Source organism: Pezoporus flaviventris, unplaced genomic scaffold (assembly GCF_033815535.1).
Source record: "Pezoporus flaviventris isolate CSIRO_AGI_PZ_B2104156 unplaced genomic scaffold, CSIRO_AGI_Pfla_v1 ptg000049l, whole genome shotgun sequence".
Lineage (NCBI taxonomy): Eukaryota > Metazoa > Chordata > Aves > Psittaciformes > Psittacidae > Pezoporus > Pezoporus flaviventris.
Genome location: NW_026892597.1, coordinates 2,318,685 through 2,339,906, shown reverse-complemented (window position 1 = coordinate 2,339,906; position 21,222 = coordinate 2,318,685). Strand labels below are relative to the sequence as shown.

Genomic DNA, 21,222 nt, shown 5'->3' with positions numbered 1-21,222 from the left:
ATAAACTGAAAATTAGCTTTTTTTTTCCCTCCTCAGCCTTTTAAATCATAATGAAAAGGCAGTAGGCTAAAGCACAGGCTATTTTTCCAGCCTTTTACTATTGTCAGTCATACCTGCACTGGGCATGGTACAGGTCAGCTTTTTCAGTGCATGACTCACTGCCCTTTCGACTAATAAAAACATTGCCTTCTGAGATTTACATTTTATTCTTCATGCACCCCTGGGCATCTTAAAGAAAAAGACTGTGAAATTAATGCAGATTCAGGCTGATTTTGTAATAATACCACGGCACACTAAAAGCTTAGCTAAAGCAACACAGACTTATTTCACTTGTGATCTCTAATGACTTTAAAAGTGCATTGATTTTCAGCTCCCTTAGCCTTGCACAGTTTGAACTTAGGTTTCAGAGAATAATTTAGTGTTCCACTCAATTTCCTCAAAACATTATTATTATTACTACTTAAAAGATTTCTAAATGAAGCAAATCTAAGCACTGAGAGGCTAAAGCATATTGTCATTTTAGAGCTAATGCATGAAAGCTACATTCTGGCATCAAAAATACAATATTGTTGCCCCTGTGGCCAATGGGCAAAATAAACCATTTTGCAATCCAACAAGCAACAGATTGTTTGGTTTATGCAAATCAATTTGAGGCATAAAATACCTTTTCTTTTTTTTTTTCTCCGTGTGTATCTGGTGAGATTATCAAGTCAAGACTGTATTCACATCTTAATCAAACAACAGTAAGAGAAAGCAATGCCTGATCATTACCCAAAAGCACTACATCTAGTCATGAAAATAAAGTCAATGCATTTTTGCATCATGCAGTATTGTATTTTTTTTTTCTCTTTAATGTAGAGGCCCTTGATACAAAAGAACCTAAGCTGCTTATGTACCTCTGACAGGTGAGCATCATAAAATCAGAAGTCAGAATTCTTTTATACCAACTCCACGGTTGTAACTCTATGTATTTCTTAGGTAATGTAACAGCTGGTGAAGACTTACTAGTGTTCAGCAACGCCATGTTGCTATATTATTCTTATTCAGCAACAAATTTCTGTCAAAGCAAATGATGTAACAAAACAGCTTTCTGTACAGCAAACTTGACAAGATGTGCAGTATAAGGGTAAATAAACTACAGTACCTCTGCTAGATTCCATATTGCTGCTGTGCACTAAAATTAAAGAGGCCCAAATTTACCATCAGTCTCGAAGTAATCTCTCTTTGTAACATTTCTGTTATTATCATTAACAGAGGAAATAACACCAAGGGTTTTCATTGCTCGTCTTGCAAATTCAATGGGGGATGAGCACAAACAGAGATATACTGGAGGGCAGGCAAGAAACCCCATACAGAGCCCTGAATAATACTGTTTATAATGGTCAAGAAACGGCTTCGTTCACTTCTTTCGCTCTCATTATCCAGGAGTGTGTACCATAGTGACAATTACTGAACGGAGGTTTTGAATGCATAAGAAGCATGTAAAATGTCAACAAAAATCAATAAGACACAGTTTATGCATTTATCACAATTTCTACCCAGCAGTACTGCTGTAAGTAACTTACTGAGAGATGCTGCAATTAGCAGGTCTCAAAAGGAATGTGTATCAGCAGAGAAATAAAGCTGCACTCCCCTCAAGATAAAGCAGACTGTCTCTCCCCTCCCTTAAGCTTTTTCTCTTTTTAACCACAAAGCCCAGTTGCTGGGGCCTTTCAGTGCCCAAAACTACTGCAAAACCTCCCTTCTCATTCCCCAGCCCAAAGCCATTTGCATGGATCCCGCTGTCTTTGTTGTGGAGGCAAAGACCTTCATCGCAGATCTCTGTAAAGTGCCATTTAGCGAACTACCCATTTGACAGAAAGTTGTTCTCCAGGCAAGGGGAATGCCTGATGAATGAGGTTATGCAGCTTGAATATGAGCATTTGGAAAACAGCATTCCACAGAGAAGAGGAGACTGCATTTTAATTAAGCTTTGCCAGCCAGAGGCTACAAGGTTAGATCCCCTTGTTACGTCCAGTCGGCAGGCCATTTCCCACCGATGGACAGTGGCCATTTGCACAGTAAATACTCTATTTGACTCAATAACCACGGTGAAAAATCAGCAGACAACCTTATTTCTAAATTATCTGAAAACCTAGACCTTCAGCTGTAACCATCAGCATCCCAAATAAATTCTAGCTAATTTAACCATCTTTCCACCTTGTTACATATATTTGCACTCAAGGGTTATTTTTACAGCTACCAAACCTGGACACTCACACACAAAATTTGTATACTTATTATGTGTGCACATACATTTTATTATGTGTGAACCATGGGATCCTATGTATTTCATTATGTGTGAACCACGGGACCCTTTGCTTCATGACCAGACTGCCCCACCAGAGGGGAGCTAAGCCTGTATCATAGGATTCAGTCCACTTAACTCCATCACTCAACTGCCATATATAATTTAGACATTCAGAAAAGCTGTACTGCTGAGATGCCTGTATTCTGTGCTCCAGTCGATGGCAGTACCTTTATCTTCCTATATAGGGTACATATACACTTTAGGAGGACAGTTTTGCTGGGCACCTGGAATTTAATCAGAAGCTGGTGTCTAAGGACACTGGGTTTCAGTTGTTTAAGCCAGATGAGCTCTGCCTGAACCATCCTGTACTCTTGCTGAGGCAGTTTCTGAGAGTTTGGGAAAACCCTTTTCAGCATACTGTCACTCACCTGTATCTCATGAATACAGGTGGTCTTCTGGGAACATACTGCCAGCTTAAGACTGTAAATCACAATTATATGAGGACAAGACTAATCACATTTCATGCCTCGTGGTTCAAGGAAACAAGGAAGATTTTCATGGCCTCTTACCTCATCTTATGAAACAGTGCACTGACTGTAGTGCTGTGGGCTGAGGTCTTCTGGACCAATAGCTACAAGCAAACTATTTCTATTCTACCATACTGACTCCTGAAATTTCCATTACTCCCTTCTTACTGGAGCTATGGAGCAATTTGAGAGAAAACGTGGAGAGAGGGATATTTCTATAGGTAATGCCTTGAAAATGCTTGGTTTTGTACCACCAGGTAGCTAAGCACAAAAGAAAAATAAAAATCCTGTTGCAAATACAGCCAACCTGCAAGTCACCTTGCAATTATTTATCACTTCTGGTTTCAAAATGTCAGGGATCACTAACAGAGAAAAAAAGGGAGGGAGAAAGGAGGATTAAGAGTTTGAGCTGTTTCTCCAAGGCTGCCTTCTCATCCCCTGCACCAGATAAATGATTGACTGGGGAAAGGCTGCTTGGAGTGATTTCTTCCTGCAGGCACGATCAGAGGCAGGCACCCAGCCCTGTCACCAAAGATGCTTTGGAGCACATTGTCACATTCACCATCTTGGCTGAGAGAACATCTAAACTCATGGTGTTGGTCCTTACTGCCATTCAACTGAAAGGGAATTTTGAAGAAACTATGAATTTGTCAAGCTCCCTCCTCAACCTGGGCCATCCCAAACCTCGGGTTTGCTGCTCAAGCAACTTAACTATTTGAAATATCTCTAAAAGCTCAGCATTGCCCCATTTCAGCTCCCACTTCCCTTGATCCTTCTCAGCTCAGGCTTTCACAGACTGTTTTGAAACATTCAGTCAGCAGTTCATGCACAGTCCAACACAACATCAGTACTTGCGAGCCTCAAGTGAAGTAGAACATTTTCAGCTATGGAAGACTCAAGGTAAGGGGTCTGATTTCACACTTACACAAGAAACCTCCCACATAAAACTATCATGGTCTACCAGAGATATTTAAAGCCCAAAACCCTCAGTGAAGCCAAAGGGAGATGGAAAAGCCCTAGACACGTCTGAATCAGGCCTAGAGTTAAAAATGGAAGTTTAAAACCAATGCTTTAAAGTTCTGGAGATGAAAGAAAGGCAGATGTAATCAATTATAAAGAAAATAAATGCACAGTGACCCTTTCGACACAAAAGGAGGCTCATTTTCAAAAGGAGGCTGATTTTCAAAGTCATCTGAGCAATCGCAGTACTACGTATGGTGGCTGCGCAGCTGGTGATGCAAATGGTTCACCGTAAACAAGGTTTTTCTTCCATTTCTGTTAAGAAACAATAGTGAAAAGCTGCCAAAATACTCCTGCAAGAAGCATTTGGGATTCTCTGAGATGAAAGCCTCTATTTAAAGAAAAGATAAGGCTCGAATAAAAAGCTATGGAAATTGAAGCGCGATAAAAATAACTCTAGTTGTGTTAAAATATTTCTAGCTGAGGTTGCAAAGTAGACTTTCCCTATTCTGTGCTGTGTTAATATAGCACAGTCTGAAGGAAGGAACAGCCTGGGAAACAGCCTTCTAATGAAGACATCACACAAAAATCTGTCTCAGTGGTTAAAACACATTTCAGCTCCAAATTAAGACATCAGATTGTTTATTGTACAGACATGCGGTCATTACGTATTGCTTAAGACACACAATGACAGGTCTGAGACCAAGTGCAACAACTCAGCCCAGAGAGAACCATCTTGAAAAAGTCACAGTGAAGCTCTTTATGCATATCAGACCCATAAAGGTAATGAGAGGCACGTCCTGTAAGCATGCCTCAGCTCCTTCGGCTTTACTCACTTCTCTTGACTATCGACCAGATGACAGATTATAGATTTTAAATTTCCTGAAGTTCATGGTTCCCTCGAAGCATTTCTAATTGGACAGTCAATTAACCACGCTGCAAAGCACAGCCTTCAGTAAGTGGAATTCATACAAACCAAGACTCAAACAGGAACCAAAGACCACATTCTCTCAACAGTGCCTCGATGACCCTCTTGCTGGAATAAAAACTCTTGTAAATGATTTCATTTCAGACTTCCCCCTGGGGAGGGATTGCTGCAAAGCTGCCGTAATGGAAATCTGAGATGTAGCTACTGGCCAAAGGCCAGCAGATACACTGGTCACTTGGATGTGTTTTGCCTTCCCAGCTTCAAAAGAGTCTCAGCAGGGGAAGAAGAAAATTAAATGTGCCATAATGACTGGGAAAACTTAAAATGTTACCACATTACAGCAAAAGAAATAAGACATGGAAGTGCTTCTGAAAAGCTACTAAGGATACAGCACTTCCACTGGCCCTGTTTTCCATCACTTACTGATACACAAGTCAGAAGGTGGCCCCTAATCCAGGCTGTTCCCATGGCTGGTACTTCACATTACTTTAGCTCAGAAGGGAGCAATAAGTATCCATAAGGAAAAGCAGTCATAAAACCTCCTCATCTACCCTTCACTGCAATTAATTATGATAGAAATACTCATTTTCTTTTATTAATTAATCAAGAAAAACACAGAATCTGAAAGTTATGAATGGATTTTAATGAAATTAAATTGGCTGACCATGGTATAGCTCTCATGGTATAACTCTCTATGCCATTTCTAAATGAAGTCTTCCTATTAAAGCAAAGAAAGGAAGAAAAACAATCCTTGTAATCAATGTCTGCAGAAATGTTCACTTGCCCCATGCACCTAGTGATGTTTTGTTAAAAAAAAAACATATAATCAGGAGCCTAGAAGATGTAGAAATACGCATTTTGAGCTTTTCCACAGTATTCATGGTATATCCAACCGTCTCTACATGTTATTAGCAGGTTTTTTCAGTGCATGCTATTAACCCAGTTGACTTCTTTCTGGTATCTGTTATATAAATCTCCACTTAGCAATACAGCGGAATAATTTGCTGTGTGGTGCTCCTGTGATAAGGATAAGAGGATTTTTTTATCATCATTATGGATGGCAAAAATTCCTTGAGTGATACAGAGATATTGATCCACTGATCAATGCTTTAAAAATGCTTTAAAAAGCATTTTACAAAGGTAGAGGAGCATTTCTATCCTCATTTTAAGGAATGGGACAAAAGGGAGATGATGAGAGACCAACTCACCTACGGTCAGTACAGCACATCAGCGGCACAGCTACAGATCAAACCTTGGTATTCCTGGCTATTTTTGTGCACTCCAGCTATCACTGCACAGCTGTCTGTCTTGGCATCTGTGGTCACTGTAGACCCTACATAGTGCTAGGAGTCAGGAGGTCTGAAAGTTTCCTTAAGCCCTTTACAATAAGTGATTTAAAATCTTAATCATCTGAGGCAGTTCACTTCTGCTTTTTCGTGATAATGAAGCTTAGCACATGATATCACAATCATGAATTTCTGTAAAGCATACTTAGCTCTTCAGAAAAAGTGCTGGATTAAACAACCCTGCAGGCTGAATCCTTCTCTTTGAATAATGAATATAGTACAGGCAGTGGCAAGCTTCTTCAGATAGTCCCATGAACCCTGCTAAAGCCAAGGCCAGCCTCCATGTCTGCTCAGTCCCTGTTTTCTTTCTCTCTATAGCCAACAGGGTATTTCTAGTTTTTAATACTTTTCACAGCTAGGAATTACTCCAACTAATTTCACAGGGACTATCCCTGAGCCTTCGGAAGTCAATGCCTTTTGGTTGCTGCCTATTTCTTGGAGCTGGCTGGAATCTAACAAGTTACAGATACAAACAACTATTTCTTAGATGCAGGAACGAACAACAGTGGGAAAAAACCCCAAACATCTCAGTTTCTTTAAAATACGCTGCTTCACCACTGGAGCTTTGTATCATTATTTTTGTCTCATTTTACAGATGAGGTTCAAACAGCTGACAGCAGGAATTTGAAGTGGAAATGCTTATAGTCTATTATCAGTAGTGACAGCAATGGGTGTGACTTAGTTAAAGTTCTGCCAGTTCTTGCCTAGAAACTATGATGGAAACAACCAGCTCAATCTCTGTCCATTTCTCTCTTTACCTTAGCACTTATATCACACTCATCACAAAGTGTTACGTTTTCCCTTGACACCACAGGACGGGATTTCTCCTTTCTACTGAAGCCATGTGGTACACTACAACCCTACCTCTTGCCTAGGAGTTGACAGCAGACTGCTACCATACAAGTGGCAAGGTTGCTGTTGTAGTGTAGACATGGCCCAAAAGTCAACTGAAACCTTTTTACTCTTCACTAAGAAAAAAACAACCAGCAGAAACCAAAATTGTTCTACCAAGCTGTGTACTAACCTGGAGCTAGTCCTTGCAATTGCTTGTAATAAAGATTATCTGCCTGAACCCTCTAACAAAGCTCAACAGTTGGCATAAATACTAATGAATATACTTTTCAAGCTCTTTTTGTCCATGATACCATGATGTGCACTTGTTATGCAATTGAAAAGAGATGCCAAATAGAATTTATTGGACCATATTTCCATCGCACTGCTGTGAGCACTGAGAGTTCCCAAAGGCTCTGGCATGGTGAGGACAATGTTTTCCTAAGACAGTGACTATTTTTCATTCACCCCTCTGTGTCTAGGAGGAAAGTGCATCCGGGCGGATGCTGGGAAAACAAATACTGTTTGTGGCAAAGGGAATTAACATCTTGGAAACTGTAAAACGAATTAAAACTCATCAAGTATTGGAATTGGTTACAAAGACTTAACTGCATAAATTCTCCCTCTTGTTTTGTGAAGCAGCTTTTCACCCTGTGCTTTTCCAGCCAAGCTCCCTCCACTGCAAAGCTCCCTTAGCACTTTTCATTTCAACTGCAATATCAACCATTTTCCCAACACTGCCTTCTCTCATGGAGTGGTGGTTTTGTGAAGCTGATAAACATCTGCCTGCAAACCTGGCTGGCACAGCTGAACTCATTTTGAAGTGTGAACATGGGTGTGTAGAAAGCAATTCAAGTTTAACAAGGCATGATGCATGTGGGCATGATAGAATATCAGTTGTGACTGTGACCGAAATAAACCCCAGCGGCAGCTCTGCTATGACTGCTGCTGTGTGACCTACCTGGACTGAGATCTTCAGCCTCCAGCAAGAGAGAGCAGCACATTAACTCTACAGCTCTGCTGGGCAGGAGACAACACTGCCCTGCCTCATACATTGGTGACATGGCTTAAAATCTCAGCTTCTGATTATTATGAGATGGGTATTTACAACAGAACAAAACTACCCCACCAACCTCAGTTACCCTCTTAGATTTCATAGTTAGCTTTTCTATGCTCATACTGTGCCCAGTGTATGTTGAATAAAAACAAGTATGCAGTGGGATTTCTATGGATCCCAGGAAAGATCCATTTCTTTGCTGGGTGATGCTGAAGAGTCAGTTAAATCTTTTTGGGGCTCAAAACATACAATGCCCAGATGTTGTTATTTCAGCAGTTACTTAGCTCCTTTCCCACTGTGTCTTCCATCATCCCTTCCCTGTGCTACTTATGAAATTAAATCAAGTAAAAACCAGAAATATTTGTTTTGCCTCAGTGTTGGGTCTAGAAAAATAATGACAGCACTCGACTCCATCCGTCAACATTCATTACTGAGCTGCAGGAACCAACCTCAGACCTTTCCCCCTGACTTCCCCAAGGCAAAAGCCATGATCCCGGGGCTCTCCTTGCCTGAAGGGACTGCTACATCCCAGCCCCAGAAGTTTTGGGATGCCAATTAAACATGCATGAAAGTGCATCATTTTCTTGGGGCTTCCTATTTATTGTCAGAGCAACTTTTCAAGAAGCCTCTATTATTCAGAAACAGCATAGCAAGTACTTTCATGCAGTGTCATGAAATATAGGAATACCTGCAACTTCCCCTGCTGAAATTTGTAAGTGTTTTAAAGAAGCTGGGCTGCACACAGAACAAAAGACCCCCATGCACAGATTGTTGCACAAAATACTGCAGATGCTACAGGCTTCTGGAAACAAGTAGATCCAAAAGTTAAGAAAAGTATCTGCAGCTATACCTACGCCTATAGGCAAAATGAGTACTATTACTTTTTCCATGCCTTTTGAAAATGTAATAAAATGCATAAACTGTGCTTTCTAGGTTTTTTTTTTTTCTTCTATAGAAACAAAAGTGATGTTTTCACAGCTCCACACTTGAAACTACTTCACTTCCCGTGCCGTTAAACGGCTGTGGCCGCAGCATCCTTCACACTGACAGACAGGACTATCACTATTTTCTTATCCACTCAGCACCACCTGGAACTGACTTTTTGAGAAGGTTCACGCTCTGAGAATAATTTCAGGACCATACACCTTGGAGTTAATATGCAGCCTGGGTCATCAATGTACATTGATTTTTCTTTTCAATGTTTTCAGAGTGCCCCAAAAGGCACTTTTGCACTCAAAAGCTATGTAAGTCTGTGCTGCCAGTCGTTTCCAAAGTTCAGGTCAGCTCCCTGACTAGTCTTGGTGGTGCTGCTTAACACCTCTGTCGTAGTTTTGGGGTTTTGATAAAGGCACAAGACTTAAAAACTTTTGTCTAGGCAAAACTCTCAGTTCAAGCTAACCTCTTTGTTTCTCAGTTACAGCAGACCTATGTTTTGCATATAGTTACAGAAAACACAGGAATCAAGGAGATAGTGCTACAACGTGGGCCAGTTCCCATGACCCTGTATGCCTTCAGTCTTTACAGTCCTTTTTCTTTTCTTGGCCTTATGCTACAAAGCAGAAATGGGGTCAGGGAAGGATCTTTGATTTTGTGAGAGCAGAAAACTGAGCGTGTTTTCTCAGCGTGCAAAGGAACCTTTCCAGCTGACAAACAGGGCGATAACACAAGTTAATACGTTGGCACCGAGACCTTTCTGACACGGGAAATGAAAGGTGATAATTTCAGCCACTGTGAAAAGTTCATGTGGATACCTTCACCACGTGGGACGTATTACAGCGTAACCTCTAGCTGCAGACAGCGGCTGTGCCTACCTTGGCTGTGACATATAGCTCCCAATTAGTACTTAAGGAAAGAGACTTTACAGACTGCACACTCACCTCTGCTCAGCCCATCCGGTCCCCGAAGGATTCGGCATTCTTCTATCTGGCCGAACGGAGAAAACATCACCCTGATATCATTCTCATTACACTTCTTCGAAACCATTCCTATGAACAATTTTCTGTCTTCCACAGCTAGAAGATAAAAATAATGAATGAGCAAAGGCCATTTCATCTTTTTCCTGTGATCAATGCTTCATTACCACATCAAACCAAGCTCCAGTCATGTGAGTCTGGCTCTGTAACTGAAGACAAGTCCTAAGGCAAACACTTTATACTTACAACCTCCCTTCCCTCCTTCCTCCCCCACCCGAAGTCTCTCATTTTTCTTTCTCTCTCTCCTTTTTCTAGTGGTGCTTGCTGTTTATATAAAGGAGTAATTGGCTGCCTTAGTCATTCTGCATATGCCTCCCCATCACAGCTTCTAAGAAAAAAGCATCCTCTGTTAGAGAGACTTTTAAAGACATCTTTGCATAGACTCCAGTTCAGATAAATCCCCTCACCTCCATCCGGTATGAAAGAAATCATGACAGGGGTGAGGGCAAAGAAGGGATTGTGCGTGTAGTGATACGAGCTAATGAAAAAGATTCCTAAGAAATGTTTTGAGAGAGCAGCTTCTATCTGAGCTTTCAATTTCAGCCAGCTTAATGCAATGGTACTCAAAAGGCAGATGTGTAATGACTGCTCTGGAAAGAAAAAATGCATTCAGTTTCCCTGCTTTTTACTTCAGACTGCACAGCCCTCTCCCCTTCAGGAGGACACCAGGCATATTCCAGGGCAACACTTTAACACCCTTTGATTCAAACTGATGCTGAGTCTGCAAAACCCCATGAAAAAGGTGCTTTACCTGAAGCATTGGTAGAGTATTTCCTGCCTGCATTGTCACCAAAATCGCAAAAGCTGGACTGCTGCACCAGGACACATGCAGTCCTGTTAATCAAACTCAAACTTATGGGTCTAAAGCTGTGTGGACTCTTGTAAAAAAGGGAAGAGACCATAAAAGCTTAAATCACCCTGAAAAGACTTAAAAATGCACCCTCCCATCTAAAAAAATCCTCCAACCAAAAATCTGAGTGCTTATTATGCTACTGTATAATACTGTATACAGCACAGCTTTCTTCTTCTCTTGAAATGGCATGTAAATCCAATTCACTGTTAATGAGCAGACTGTCAGAGTTTGCGGGAAGCAAAGAGAGAAGGAAAGCTTTACTCCAGAGAGTCTGCAGTGCACTTACTTATTTCTATTATTGTGCAAATTATTTTTGTAATGAAGTATTTTCATTTCTGGGCTTACAGAAAAAAAAAAAAAAAAGGAATATAATGAATCTTCTCTCGCTCCCCAACTCTCCTGGCTTTATTTGTGCAAGTTTGTCATATGGAATAAATTGCAGCTGAGGAATAAGAAACAGCGTCCATTTTCACAGGGTTTTATTTGTGTTATACTTCAACGCTTTAAGTGCATTTAATAATTCCAACAATAAAAAGAAGAGGTTCATGTTTATTGATCGTGAGAGGTGCTTGAAATGATTTTCTTTTCCTTAGAATCGCTGACTTTAAAAGGTATTTGTAGCTTTTATGCAAGCAAACACCAAGACTGTGCATTCTTCAGTATCGAAACCACACACCAGCCCCTGCAATCCAAGCGTCTCCCTCTGCAAGCTTGCAAGAAAACTGACGTGAATCTAACCCCCAGGAGAAGACATTTTCCTCAGCAGAGAATCCTCAGGACTCAACATTTTCATTCACACTTCATATTGAGGTTCCACATGCAGGTTAACCCTCCAGAAAGGGTTAACAAACGATGAATGCATGGGATGAGCCCGTTATATACAGATCCGGAGCTGAATACGTGGGACTGCAGATAAGACCTGCCAGCTGGGATTTATACGGGGGGTATATATAAATACATATTTATGTCTTACAATGAAACTTTACATCTGATTAGTAAGATATGATTCACCCTGATGCTGTTAATCATTTTAAGGACGGCTAAACTGATTCGCCTTGCTCACAGACACAAGAGAGTCTAGGTAGTCACTTTTGCTGGTGAAAGGATGCCTGTTTCTTGGCTGCCTACAATTCCTATATTGCCTTGAGTAATCTCTTGGAGAAAGACCCCTGGCCAGCCTGTCCCTTCGACAACAGCCACACATTATAGCCAGGGTGCAGAAAAGGGTATGAAGACCCAGCTGGATTTCTCCTTACCACACACCAAGGTCAGGCTGAAGGAAGCCTTGGCGCCAAGCATGGGTCCAAGCATTGCCTTCTGCTCTGTGTTATGAACCTCTTTTACCTGTGAGTCAGCTAGTATCAGCCATTTAAATCTGGGTTGATTTTAGGTGTGAAGTACAGTGTGCAGGTCTACCCTAAGGGTGACTAGATCCCAACCCTCTTAAAAAGAGCTACTGGCCAAGTTGGACAAATGCCTTGGAAGTACCTTGGGTCCTGCTTAGGTGCAAGGACAAAGATTCAAGGCAAGGAGATTCACATGGAGATTCAAAAGAAATGAAATGCAAACAGGAAGGCTTTGTTTTAATTTTCCAAAGAGTAGCAGACGAAAAACTCCCCACCGGCCTCCTTCAGTTTCACTAGTAAACCTATAAATATGCCATTTAACTAACATGATTTGCAGGTTTGAAGCTTGAGGGTGATTTCATAGTGAATTAAACATCCAGCTCCCGTGTACTGTACATCTTAAAAATGCAGATTTCACAAAGAATGCTCAGAGTACAGAAAACATATTGATATGATGACGTGCTCTGCATTCAGTGCTATTAGTCAGTGCTGATCAGTGTTGAGGCTTAAGAAAATTGCTATTCTTTTTTTTGGCTAGGGGCCCAGCACAAAATACATTTAAAGGGACAACTGTCAGGATCAAGATGACAGGTTTTCACTCCATCTGATAGAACATCTGATATTATTAGGCTGAAAGAGCTTTTAACAACATATTCTCATGCAGAAGAAATGCTTTTTTTTACCTCTGCAAGACTGGCTGACTGGGTTTGTTTCTACATTTCTGGTCAGCCACTTCTCTCTTTCTAAAATGAATTCTTACCTGCCACGCAGGCATAGATTGAGAATCAAATACACAACAGACTGCAAGAAGTACAAGTCAAACATGTTTAGAGGTTAGCAAACCTCCCTTTTGATAGACAAGCCTGCTGATTTGCTTGTGTTTGGTTGCTCCCATACACTAAAATGAAGAGCTCAACATTAAACACATGCAAACAAGGCACTGAGAGTGGGAAAAGTGCTACCCACTGCTGTTTGGAGAAATGACGGTAGTCCAAAGCCATCCTGCCTAACTTCAGTCATCTACATTTAGGTGGCCAGTTTTAGACTCAGCTAAAATGTTATCAGTTGGCTGCTGTCAGCACCAAGAGCTCCTCCAAAGAGTAACGGATCTTGCCTCTCTCAGTTAGATGGGATGGCTGTTTTCATGCGAGTCTCCTCCTTGTTATTGACAGTAGACAGGGCTGTTACCTTCCAGTCAACTCCCAAAAGTTGGTCAACATGGTAATACTTGGATGTCTTGAGCTCCAGCTGCAGGAACAACAAATGAGCTCGGGGGGACTGGACAAAGCTTGGGAGCTCTGAGTACTTCAAGCAAAGGAGATGGCTGGGGGGCAGGATAACAGGGCACAAATGTCTGTGTGCACACATCTCATAACCATTTCACCGCTGCTTGATAATTCTCTCTCCCACACTAGAGGTAGGTTTCAATAATTCAAAATCTATAGAATTAATGAAAATATTTTGGCAAACATTTGATATCATTCTTTCTTAACCTTGCTCCTAGGCCTAATTGTACTTTCTGCCTGTTTTGCACCTCTGCGGGCAGGAAGCAGATACAGCTATGTGTAAGCAGCTAGCATGGGGTGGCTGAGTACCCCTCATTGATGGAGCAGAAGCAACCAGGTCTGAAGTTCTAGCTACATGAAGGAAGGTGTGAAGCTGCCCAGTACCTTGATTAACTAATTATGGGTTCATCTGTAATCCACCCAAAGATATAAACACAGATTAGCTATGCTGCCAGGGCAGTTAGTGCGACACTTCCAGTGCTCAGCCTGATGTATTTGGGTGGGAATCTTTTCGCCTGAACACAGCAACCCAGTGTTGGTATCTATTTTAAAATGAGTTGATCTCATAATGCCATCAAGACGAGCTCTGCAATCACTAGCATGGGTGCCTAAGCATCGTGTCGGAATCCAGAGCGCTACGTCAGCCATCAAAGGTTATCTGTGCTTTGTTAAATCTGAGCCTCCTGCCTTCTGACAGCACTACATCCAACTTGCAGAATAACATCCTGAAGGGTCTAATTTTCTAGCTTTACTCAATTTGCTTCAGAAATGAGCACTTCTTGCAGGCCGGGTTAGATTGCTTGTGCTAGCCCAGGAGAATAAGGGAGTAGATTGTTTTCTGAATGGTACAAAGGAATTAAACCCTGTAATAATCATGGGAAATCTCCCTGAAGATTCGACAAGCTTCCATTCTCTTTCTTCTAAACCCCAAAATTCTGTCTGAAAAAATCAAAATTATAACCCATTATTATACGTATTTGAGCACTGCAGTCACAGAGTGCATTTTCCACCCAGAAGTCGCCTTCTTTTTTGAGCAAATCAAGAAATAGTTAATCATGTATAAAGGTTTTTTTTTGTTGTTGTTGTTTTGGTTTTTTGTGTTTGGGTTGTTTTTCTTTTCCATCCAGAAGGGAAGGGGGAAAACAGACTTTTTATCCCTATTTGTAAGCCTGTGAAAAACCCCTTGCATACAATCTGTCAAAGTCACACCTGGATCCAGAGCTGCCTGCATTAATTATCAACTTTGCTATGTGTTAGCGCTAACATATGGCATTTAATTATTCCCTCCAAAGCGGCAAAGTTGTGCCACTTGTAATTTCAAAATTATTTTTTCCAGTTTTCACTAATAAAATAGAAATAAATTTTAAATTACTCAGCTACAACCCCCCCCCCCCCCCTTTTTTTTTAATAGAGAATTTTGTCATTTTCCCAAAAGTGGTGATGCTTTGGTCTGCTTAACAAATACTATTGTCATGAACCCAGGACAACTGTCTATGGGATATGTGCCTGAAAGTATTGACTGTATTCAAATCTTAATCCAAGACACATCTAAGTATTTGCTAAATTGTAGCATATTACTGGCTACAGACGTGTTTATGTGCTTTTCTGCACTAAAGTGCAGGAACCACCTATGTATGAACAAAGGAAAATATCCTTAAACAGACGGATACTGTGAGTGGTTAACAGTCAGGATGAGTATAGCAATAGTGGAGCCTTCAAAGTCTTGAAACCATGCTTTTCTGGCAGGTAATCCTCAACCAAGACTTTGTAGATAGGTTGAAATAACCACCTAACCACCCTAACCACCTATGTAAAGGTGGTCAGACCAGACCTAATGGGTAATTAGATCAAGACACACTCAAAATTCATCATCTGAAAATCTTTCAGGGATGTTACATTTCTGAACAATAAAAGCATTTTCAAAATCCTTCTGGGTAGACAATTAATTAGATTTAAGGTAAAGTCTTTCTCCATCAACTCTAGCTGCTAAACAGTCGGTGGAACAAATTAAGCTTTGCTTCATCTGCACGAGCAGACAGATAACGCAGATGCAAGAGCTACTGTATGTAGGGAAGGTATGAAGATGATTGTGCAAGATCAAGCAGTTCCTATCTAGAAGGAAACAGATCTTCAGGTAGCTAACGAACTCCCAACCCTGCAGAAGTGCCCAGGCACTACGGCAAATGTGTGCAGAAGGTGCCTCTTCCATTCCAATCTCCCATTTTCCACGAGGTGGCCTTGGCCTTTTGTGCTAAGGGACAGGCTTCTGAAATGATGCATCCATGTAAAGACCAGAACAGTGATGGAGAAGGAGGAGCATTCCGTCCTGGTGCTCATTCAAACTTTCTTGCAAGGGACTCAAGATGGGGAGGGGACATCAGCCCACAGCAAATGATGTTTGTAAACCTGTATATGAAGAATTAGGGGACCTCTCATCCTCCCTGTGGAACCTGGTCAGGTCTCTGAAGCCTTCACAAATATGTGCAAGCTCAGAACTGTAACAAGTGTTCACACTCTCCTACATAACTTTCCACAAGCTATCTGGAAATTTTGACCAAGAGAATTTCATCAACCTCTTTGAAACTTCAGAAACGCTGCTCAGAAATCAAAGGGTTCCAAGCATTCCTCAAAAGCTCAAACACCACAGATCATGAAAACCAAGATTCTTCGGCATGCCTTCTTTCTTTTCCCCTTTGAACTTACCAATCTGGTTGAAGAGGTACAGTTTACAATTTGCTGTCAACTTGGCACAGATAATATACCTCCTCAGATGTATAGTCTGAAGCATATGGGAAACATGTGCCAAACAGGCCTTCACATTCCCCGTACTGCTTTTCTTTCTCTTTTTGCTCTCCAAGCTGCTTGCAAGCTCTCACCTTCTCCATGGACCCTGCGCCTACGTCCCGTCCTTCTGAGTTGTACCACTGTTAGCATCATTATGGTTTTAGTTTGCCTTCTGTCTCCCCAGTTATTAAAAATGAAGAGTTCACCACCCCCAGAAGTACCTACACCTGCCAGGAGCCTAAATTTAAAAAGGCATTTAATTTGACAACTTCTACCTTTGATCTGTCAATGTGTTTTCTCAAAATAAGAAAGAAATGGGAGGAAAAGCAAAAATACGCAATCCTTCCCGACTGTCACGCTAGGAATAGCGCGGCGCAGGCAGGAGTACCACGGAGATAACCCCAGTGTAACAGCAGCAGTGAGGACCTAAGAGCAATACAGAATCTGCACAATTCCCAATAGTGCTTTGCCAATATGTTCAGTCTCCCTTAGGAATAAAAACTTCAGGCAATGAACAAGTAACTCATTGAGAGTCAATTTTTGGCCCATCACCTCTTATTTTTCTACTTTGCCAAGGAACTTGAGGTGAGATTTGTCTTTCAAGGAAGAATTAATAGGGGCTATGAATATTTCAGAAGGTCCAGGCCAGTGTTCCTGGGAAGGGAAAACTGTGCCTAGTGCAAGCACAATAAATACTAGGGAGTGGAGTTTGGATCCCAACAGCAAAGTTTTCCTTGAGCATAGTGGGACGTGAAAAGTTTGGTTCTTCTGTCCATGCAGGTGCCTTGGCCTCTCTTCTGAGCATTCAAATACAGCAAGAAATCACTGCTAAAACTCAACTCATGAGACAGCACCACTCTGTTACAAATGGGTAATGGCTCTAATTTGCTGCATTTGTGGCCAGTTTTGTTTAGAGAGCTGTCATAATAGGAAACCCAGCGTAACGCGAAGTTTTTATTTCCTTCCAAACTTTATAATCCTTGGAGAAGCCTGAAAATGGGATGCACTACAATCAGACAAAAAAAAAAAAAAAGAAAGAGAAGCCTTAAAAAAGCCTTGCGGAGAGATTTAGAGCCCAATCATCATTTACATTTGCAGGTATGTAGATCTCTAAGTGCACGGCTTCTGCCCTGATTACTAATTAATGAGGTGCAAAGATGCCTGTTGGAGGAACCAGCTCTGATTATGTGGGCCTTGTGGGAAAATGAAGCTCTTGCAATCTAAGAAGGCAGATGATATCCTTAACATACATTTTAGAAAATTACAGGAACAAATCAAGGGGCAAAATATACACATGTATATATTTTTAAAGAGTCACACACAGCCAGGTTGCGTTACCATTCGATTATCTTATTTCCTTGAATATACAAACCTGGCATGTTTAATAGATTTAGCATGCCATCTATTTTGCATGTCATATACATCCACTTAGGCAGTACACTGGTATTCTGAATGAATATTACTGTCTTTATAGCATTCATTTTACAAGTGCTGAGAGGAGTAAGTATACAGAGAGCTGCAAGGTGGGTTTCCCAATTCAGAGCCAAGCATATAATTAAAAGCTAAATTTGGCTCAGATTCAGAACAGCATCATTCTCTAAAAGTTAACTTTATAGACAAATGTTTGAGGCCCATCAGCTGCTTACACGGTTCGTTAACACAGGAATGGGGTTTGTTTCTTTTCTTTTTTATTTTCACCATTAAAATTTCATCTCCATCTTACCAGTACCAGGTGCTCCCACATCACCTCACTGCTAAGTGAACACAAGGGAAAGATGTCTGCAGCGAGGCAGGCTGTGACATACAGCAGGTACAAGGAAAACTGTTTTTCAGAACACTTCCTTCTTTAAAGCAGAGGATAAATGGGAGTTGAGAGCAGGTCAACATCTTCCCCAACATGTCAGGTGTAGGCAAACTACCTGATACCGTTTTTACCACACAAGAAGTAAAACAAAAACTCTCACAATGTTGTGTTCACTTTAGTTTAGAATTAAGCAGAAATAAATTAAACACATACCATTTGACTTTTCACTATCTGCAGGTTTCATCTGAATAGGATGATGCATCTAAAAACAAAAATGAAAAAGAGTAAGGCAGGTTGGATAGTCATAAAAAAATCAAGAATCATGTTTCTAATGAAGGGTTAAAAAGATACATGATTAACACTAAACATGCTGAAATGATATAAATTCAAAATAATACTATATTGTAGGCTTTTAAGAAAAAATAAAATGGCAAAGAAACATTTTATAAGCAGGAAGATTAAAAAAAATAGATTATTGGGCCCATAGGACTCATATAAAACTTTAATTTGCTGTATCTAGTTTCAGAAGACCTCTAAAGTTACAGCCCTCATTAGTTTATGGCTTGCTTGGTTTCTGTTTTACCAACTTCTTTTCCTTGAGCTCAGCTACTGCCAAAACCAAGATAGAATTTTCAAGTAATTTAAGAGCTAGCAAGCATTTCAAACATACTCAGAGGAGTTGAGTTTGACAAATGAACTTTGCTTGTAATTAAAAAAACGTGCTGATTCTCTCAGGACTGAAGAGGAACAGACTCGCGCTTCCTATAATAACTTCTATAACTGTTTATTACACTTTGTTTTTAGAATGCATTATACATTCATTCATAAAGCTTCCTTCACAACACGGCATAACTTTGGTTTCCATAAAAACTCCCAATACATTTTGCTTTTCAGCCTCTTCCTCCATTCATGTAACTCTTACTGCAAAAGAAACCTGCCCCTGATTTCATGCTGTGCTGAGCATCACACAGCATCATCCCACCTTGGCACACTCCATACAGTGTGTCCTCGGCTTCCATTACTAAATGATGCTCCACTGAATTGTTGGTAACTCCACCAAGTATTTTATGAATGGTGTTTTCTTTTGTTTCAGGACTAGCAACACAACAGATGAGCTCCCTCTGATCAGCATGTGGCTTTTCAACCGGACACTGGTTATAGCCAGCTGCATGTCCACTCTGATGGATGCAGGGAAATTCTGTGGCAGTTTCACAGACGCCTTCAGAACTGACCTCACATTGAGCTTCAATGTGGGAGATGTTTAAGCTCACAATAAAACCCCACTTTTATTTTCTTTCATAGGGGCCTGCAGAATTGCAGGGATTTGACTGCACAAACCTTCCAGCAGCAGCAGGGACACGCTGCCTTTTCTCCCCTCAGCAAATCCTCACCATTTCATGTGAGCAAGTAAAAACCTATGCTCTTTCTGCTTTTCTATCATTTCTCAGTGCAGCAGAACAGAGTATTGCCTGAAAATGTCAGAGGCAATTCTGGTTTAAAAGACTATTATGGCAAACTTTGGGAAACAAAACCAGCGGAGCAGGATAGAACATCCATGCACCCATTTTAAATGTGCTTTCAAAGCAGCTCAGAAGACCAAATCTGCATTGCTTTTGGTGGAGCCACTTAACCTCCAGGGACGCAGTTGCTAGATTCTTTAGAAAACATCAAGTATGGCTGTGAATGTTCCTGTAAGATTTACTCAAAGTTCAGAATGCTCCCCAGCCCTTTGAATCGATGCATTCCTTGTACTGCTTGCAAAGCTCCCCACTGTGCCCTAAGGAAAAGGCAAAGCCACACAGTGGATGTAGTCACCAGGATGCACAAATTTGCCTCAATTTTAACAATTCTGTTCTCTTTGAATCATTTGTTTCCCAAATGGACTTTAGTAGCCCAGCACTTGTCTGCCACCATTCTTATTTGATCTAATTTATAGAAAAAAGGGAACTTTTATTTTTCTCTGCTTTAACTAGTGCTTAACGTTTATACTGGCATCAACAATACAGCGGGCACTGCAGGAGACTTCAAATTCATGGGAATGTGATGCAGCATGTCCACTCAGCAAGCAGAAAAGTGAAAGAAGGAAAAAGATGTAACGTGTTCCGCGAGATAGTTGCATATATTGACATCTCTGAGGAGAAATGAGCGGCAAGAAAACAGAAGAAAGAAAACCGAATATTGTAAATTTGGGAATATAAAGGAGAAAAACCCAACCCAAATCCATTGCTACATACATTTTGTGGCAGGGAATCTATCGCGCTCTCTCTAGCTGCACTTATATGCCCCTACGTGGAGTTATTTTGAATAAAGGCAACTCTAACAGTGTTAAAACCTTTCACTTTTTCAAACTGCCTGAACCAGAGAAAAACACTTTGGACCAAGTGCATGTGAAAAAGTTATTTTTGCAGCCCCAGGGTCACAAGATAAAGACCAGTGTCACCTAACAAATACTAAGTCAACAATCTGTTGTTCACAAAGCAAGAAGCAAGCTTCATCCGGGTTTTGACTTATTTCAGGAGTTCCTGCTAAAACCCCATGGTCCATGATCTCTTTGCACCAGCAAGCCGAAGTCAGGAGTGATGCCTTTGGGCTGAACAGTATTATATTGGTGCAATACTACTAAAAGAGTCAGGCCTGGAGAGATTAAACTGAAGAATAACTGTGGTAAAATGGATGCGATACACAAACATGGCTTCAACGAAGAAGGTGGTGGAAAAATACGTTACTGACAGCTACCTAACATAAGAGGGCTCGTGTTGGAGCTTGTTTAACCCTGACCATCACCAATTGATACGTTAACAACCTTTAACACTAGATTCAATAAAACATGCCATTTATAACCCGAAATGGGTTTTACAGAGTCACTGGTTCGCATCTCATTATTAAACTCATTGCTGACCTCTAGAGACAACTGCCGTGACAATACATATTATAAGCTCTCTACCCATAAAATATTTAAAAGTAGGTGCAGAAAAGAAAAGGAAAGAAAAAAGAATGAATCTCAAAGAAGTGTGCAATGAATAAGGAAATTAAAGGGGCAGAGACAAAGTCTAAATAGGTACTATCCTTTCACTCTACGATGAGCAAAAGAGAAAATCTGTGCGTTTTATATCTTGCTTGTATAACTGCAGGCTATAAAATAATAAAATAGCTGTGCTTCCGAGGCCCTCCAAAAGATTATAGATGATATAAACCTGTTTCAAATTAGATGCCACTCACTAGAATCATGTCATCTAG

General features: G+C 40.8%; 1 protein-coding gene across 14 annotated transcripts in view; it reads right to left on the bottom strand.

Annotated features, from left to right (window-relative positions):
• The window catches only part of CELF2 (CUGBP Elav-like family member 2), a 563,629-nt gene that overhangs the window by 58,777 nt on the left and 483,630 nt on the right, over positions 1-21,222 (bottom strand). For all 14 annotated transcript variants that reach the window (XM_061468608.1, XM_061468599.1, XM_061468594.1 and 11 more), the window contains 2 exons: positions 18,199-18,247; positions 9,817-9,951 (listed from right to left, as the gene is read on the bottom strand). In XM_061468608.1, the coding sequence (XP_061324592.1) occupies positions 9,817-9,951; positions 18,199-18,247 (184 nt within the window). The remainder of the gene's footprint in view (positions 1-9,816; positions 9,952-18,198; positions 18,248-21,222) is intronic.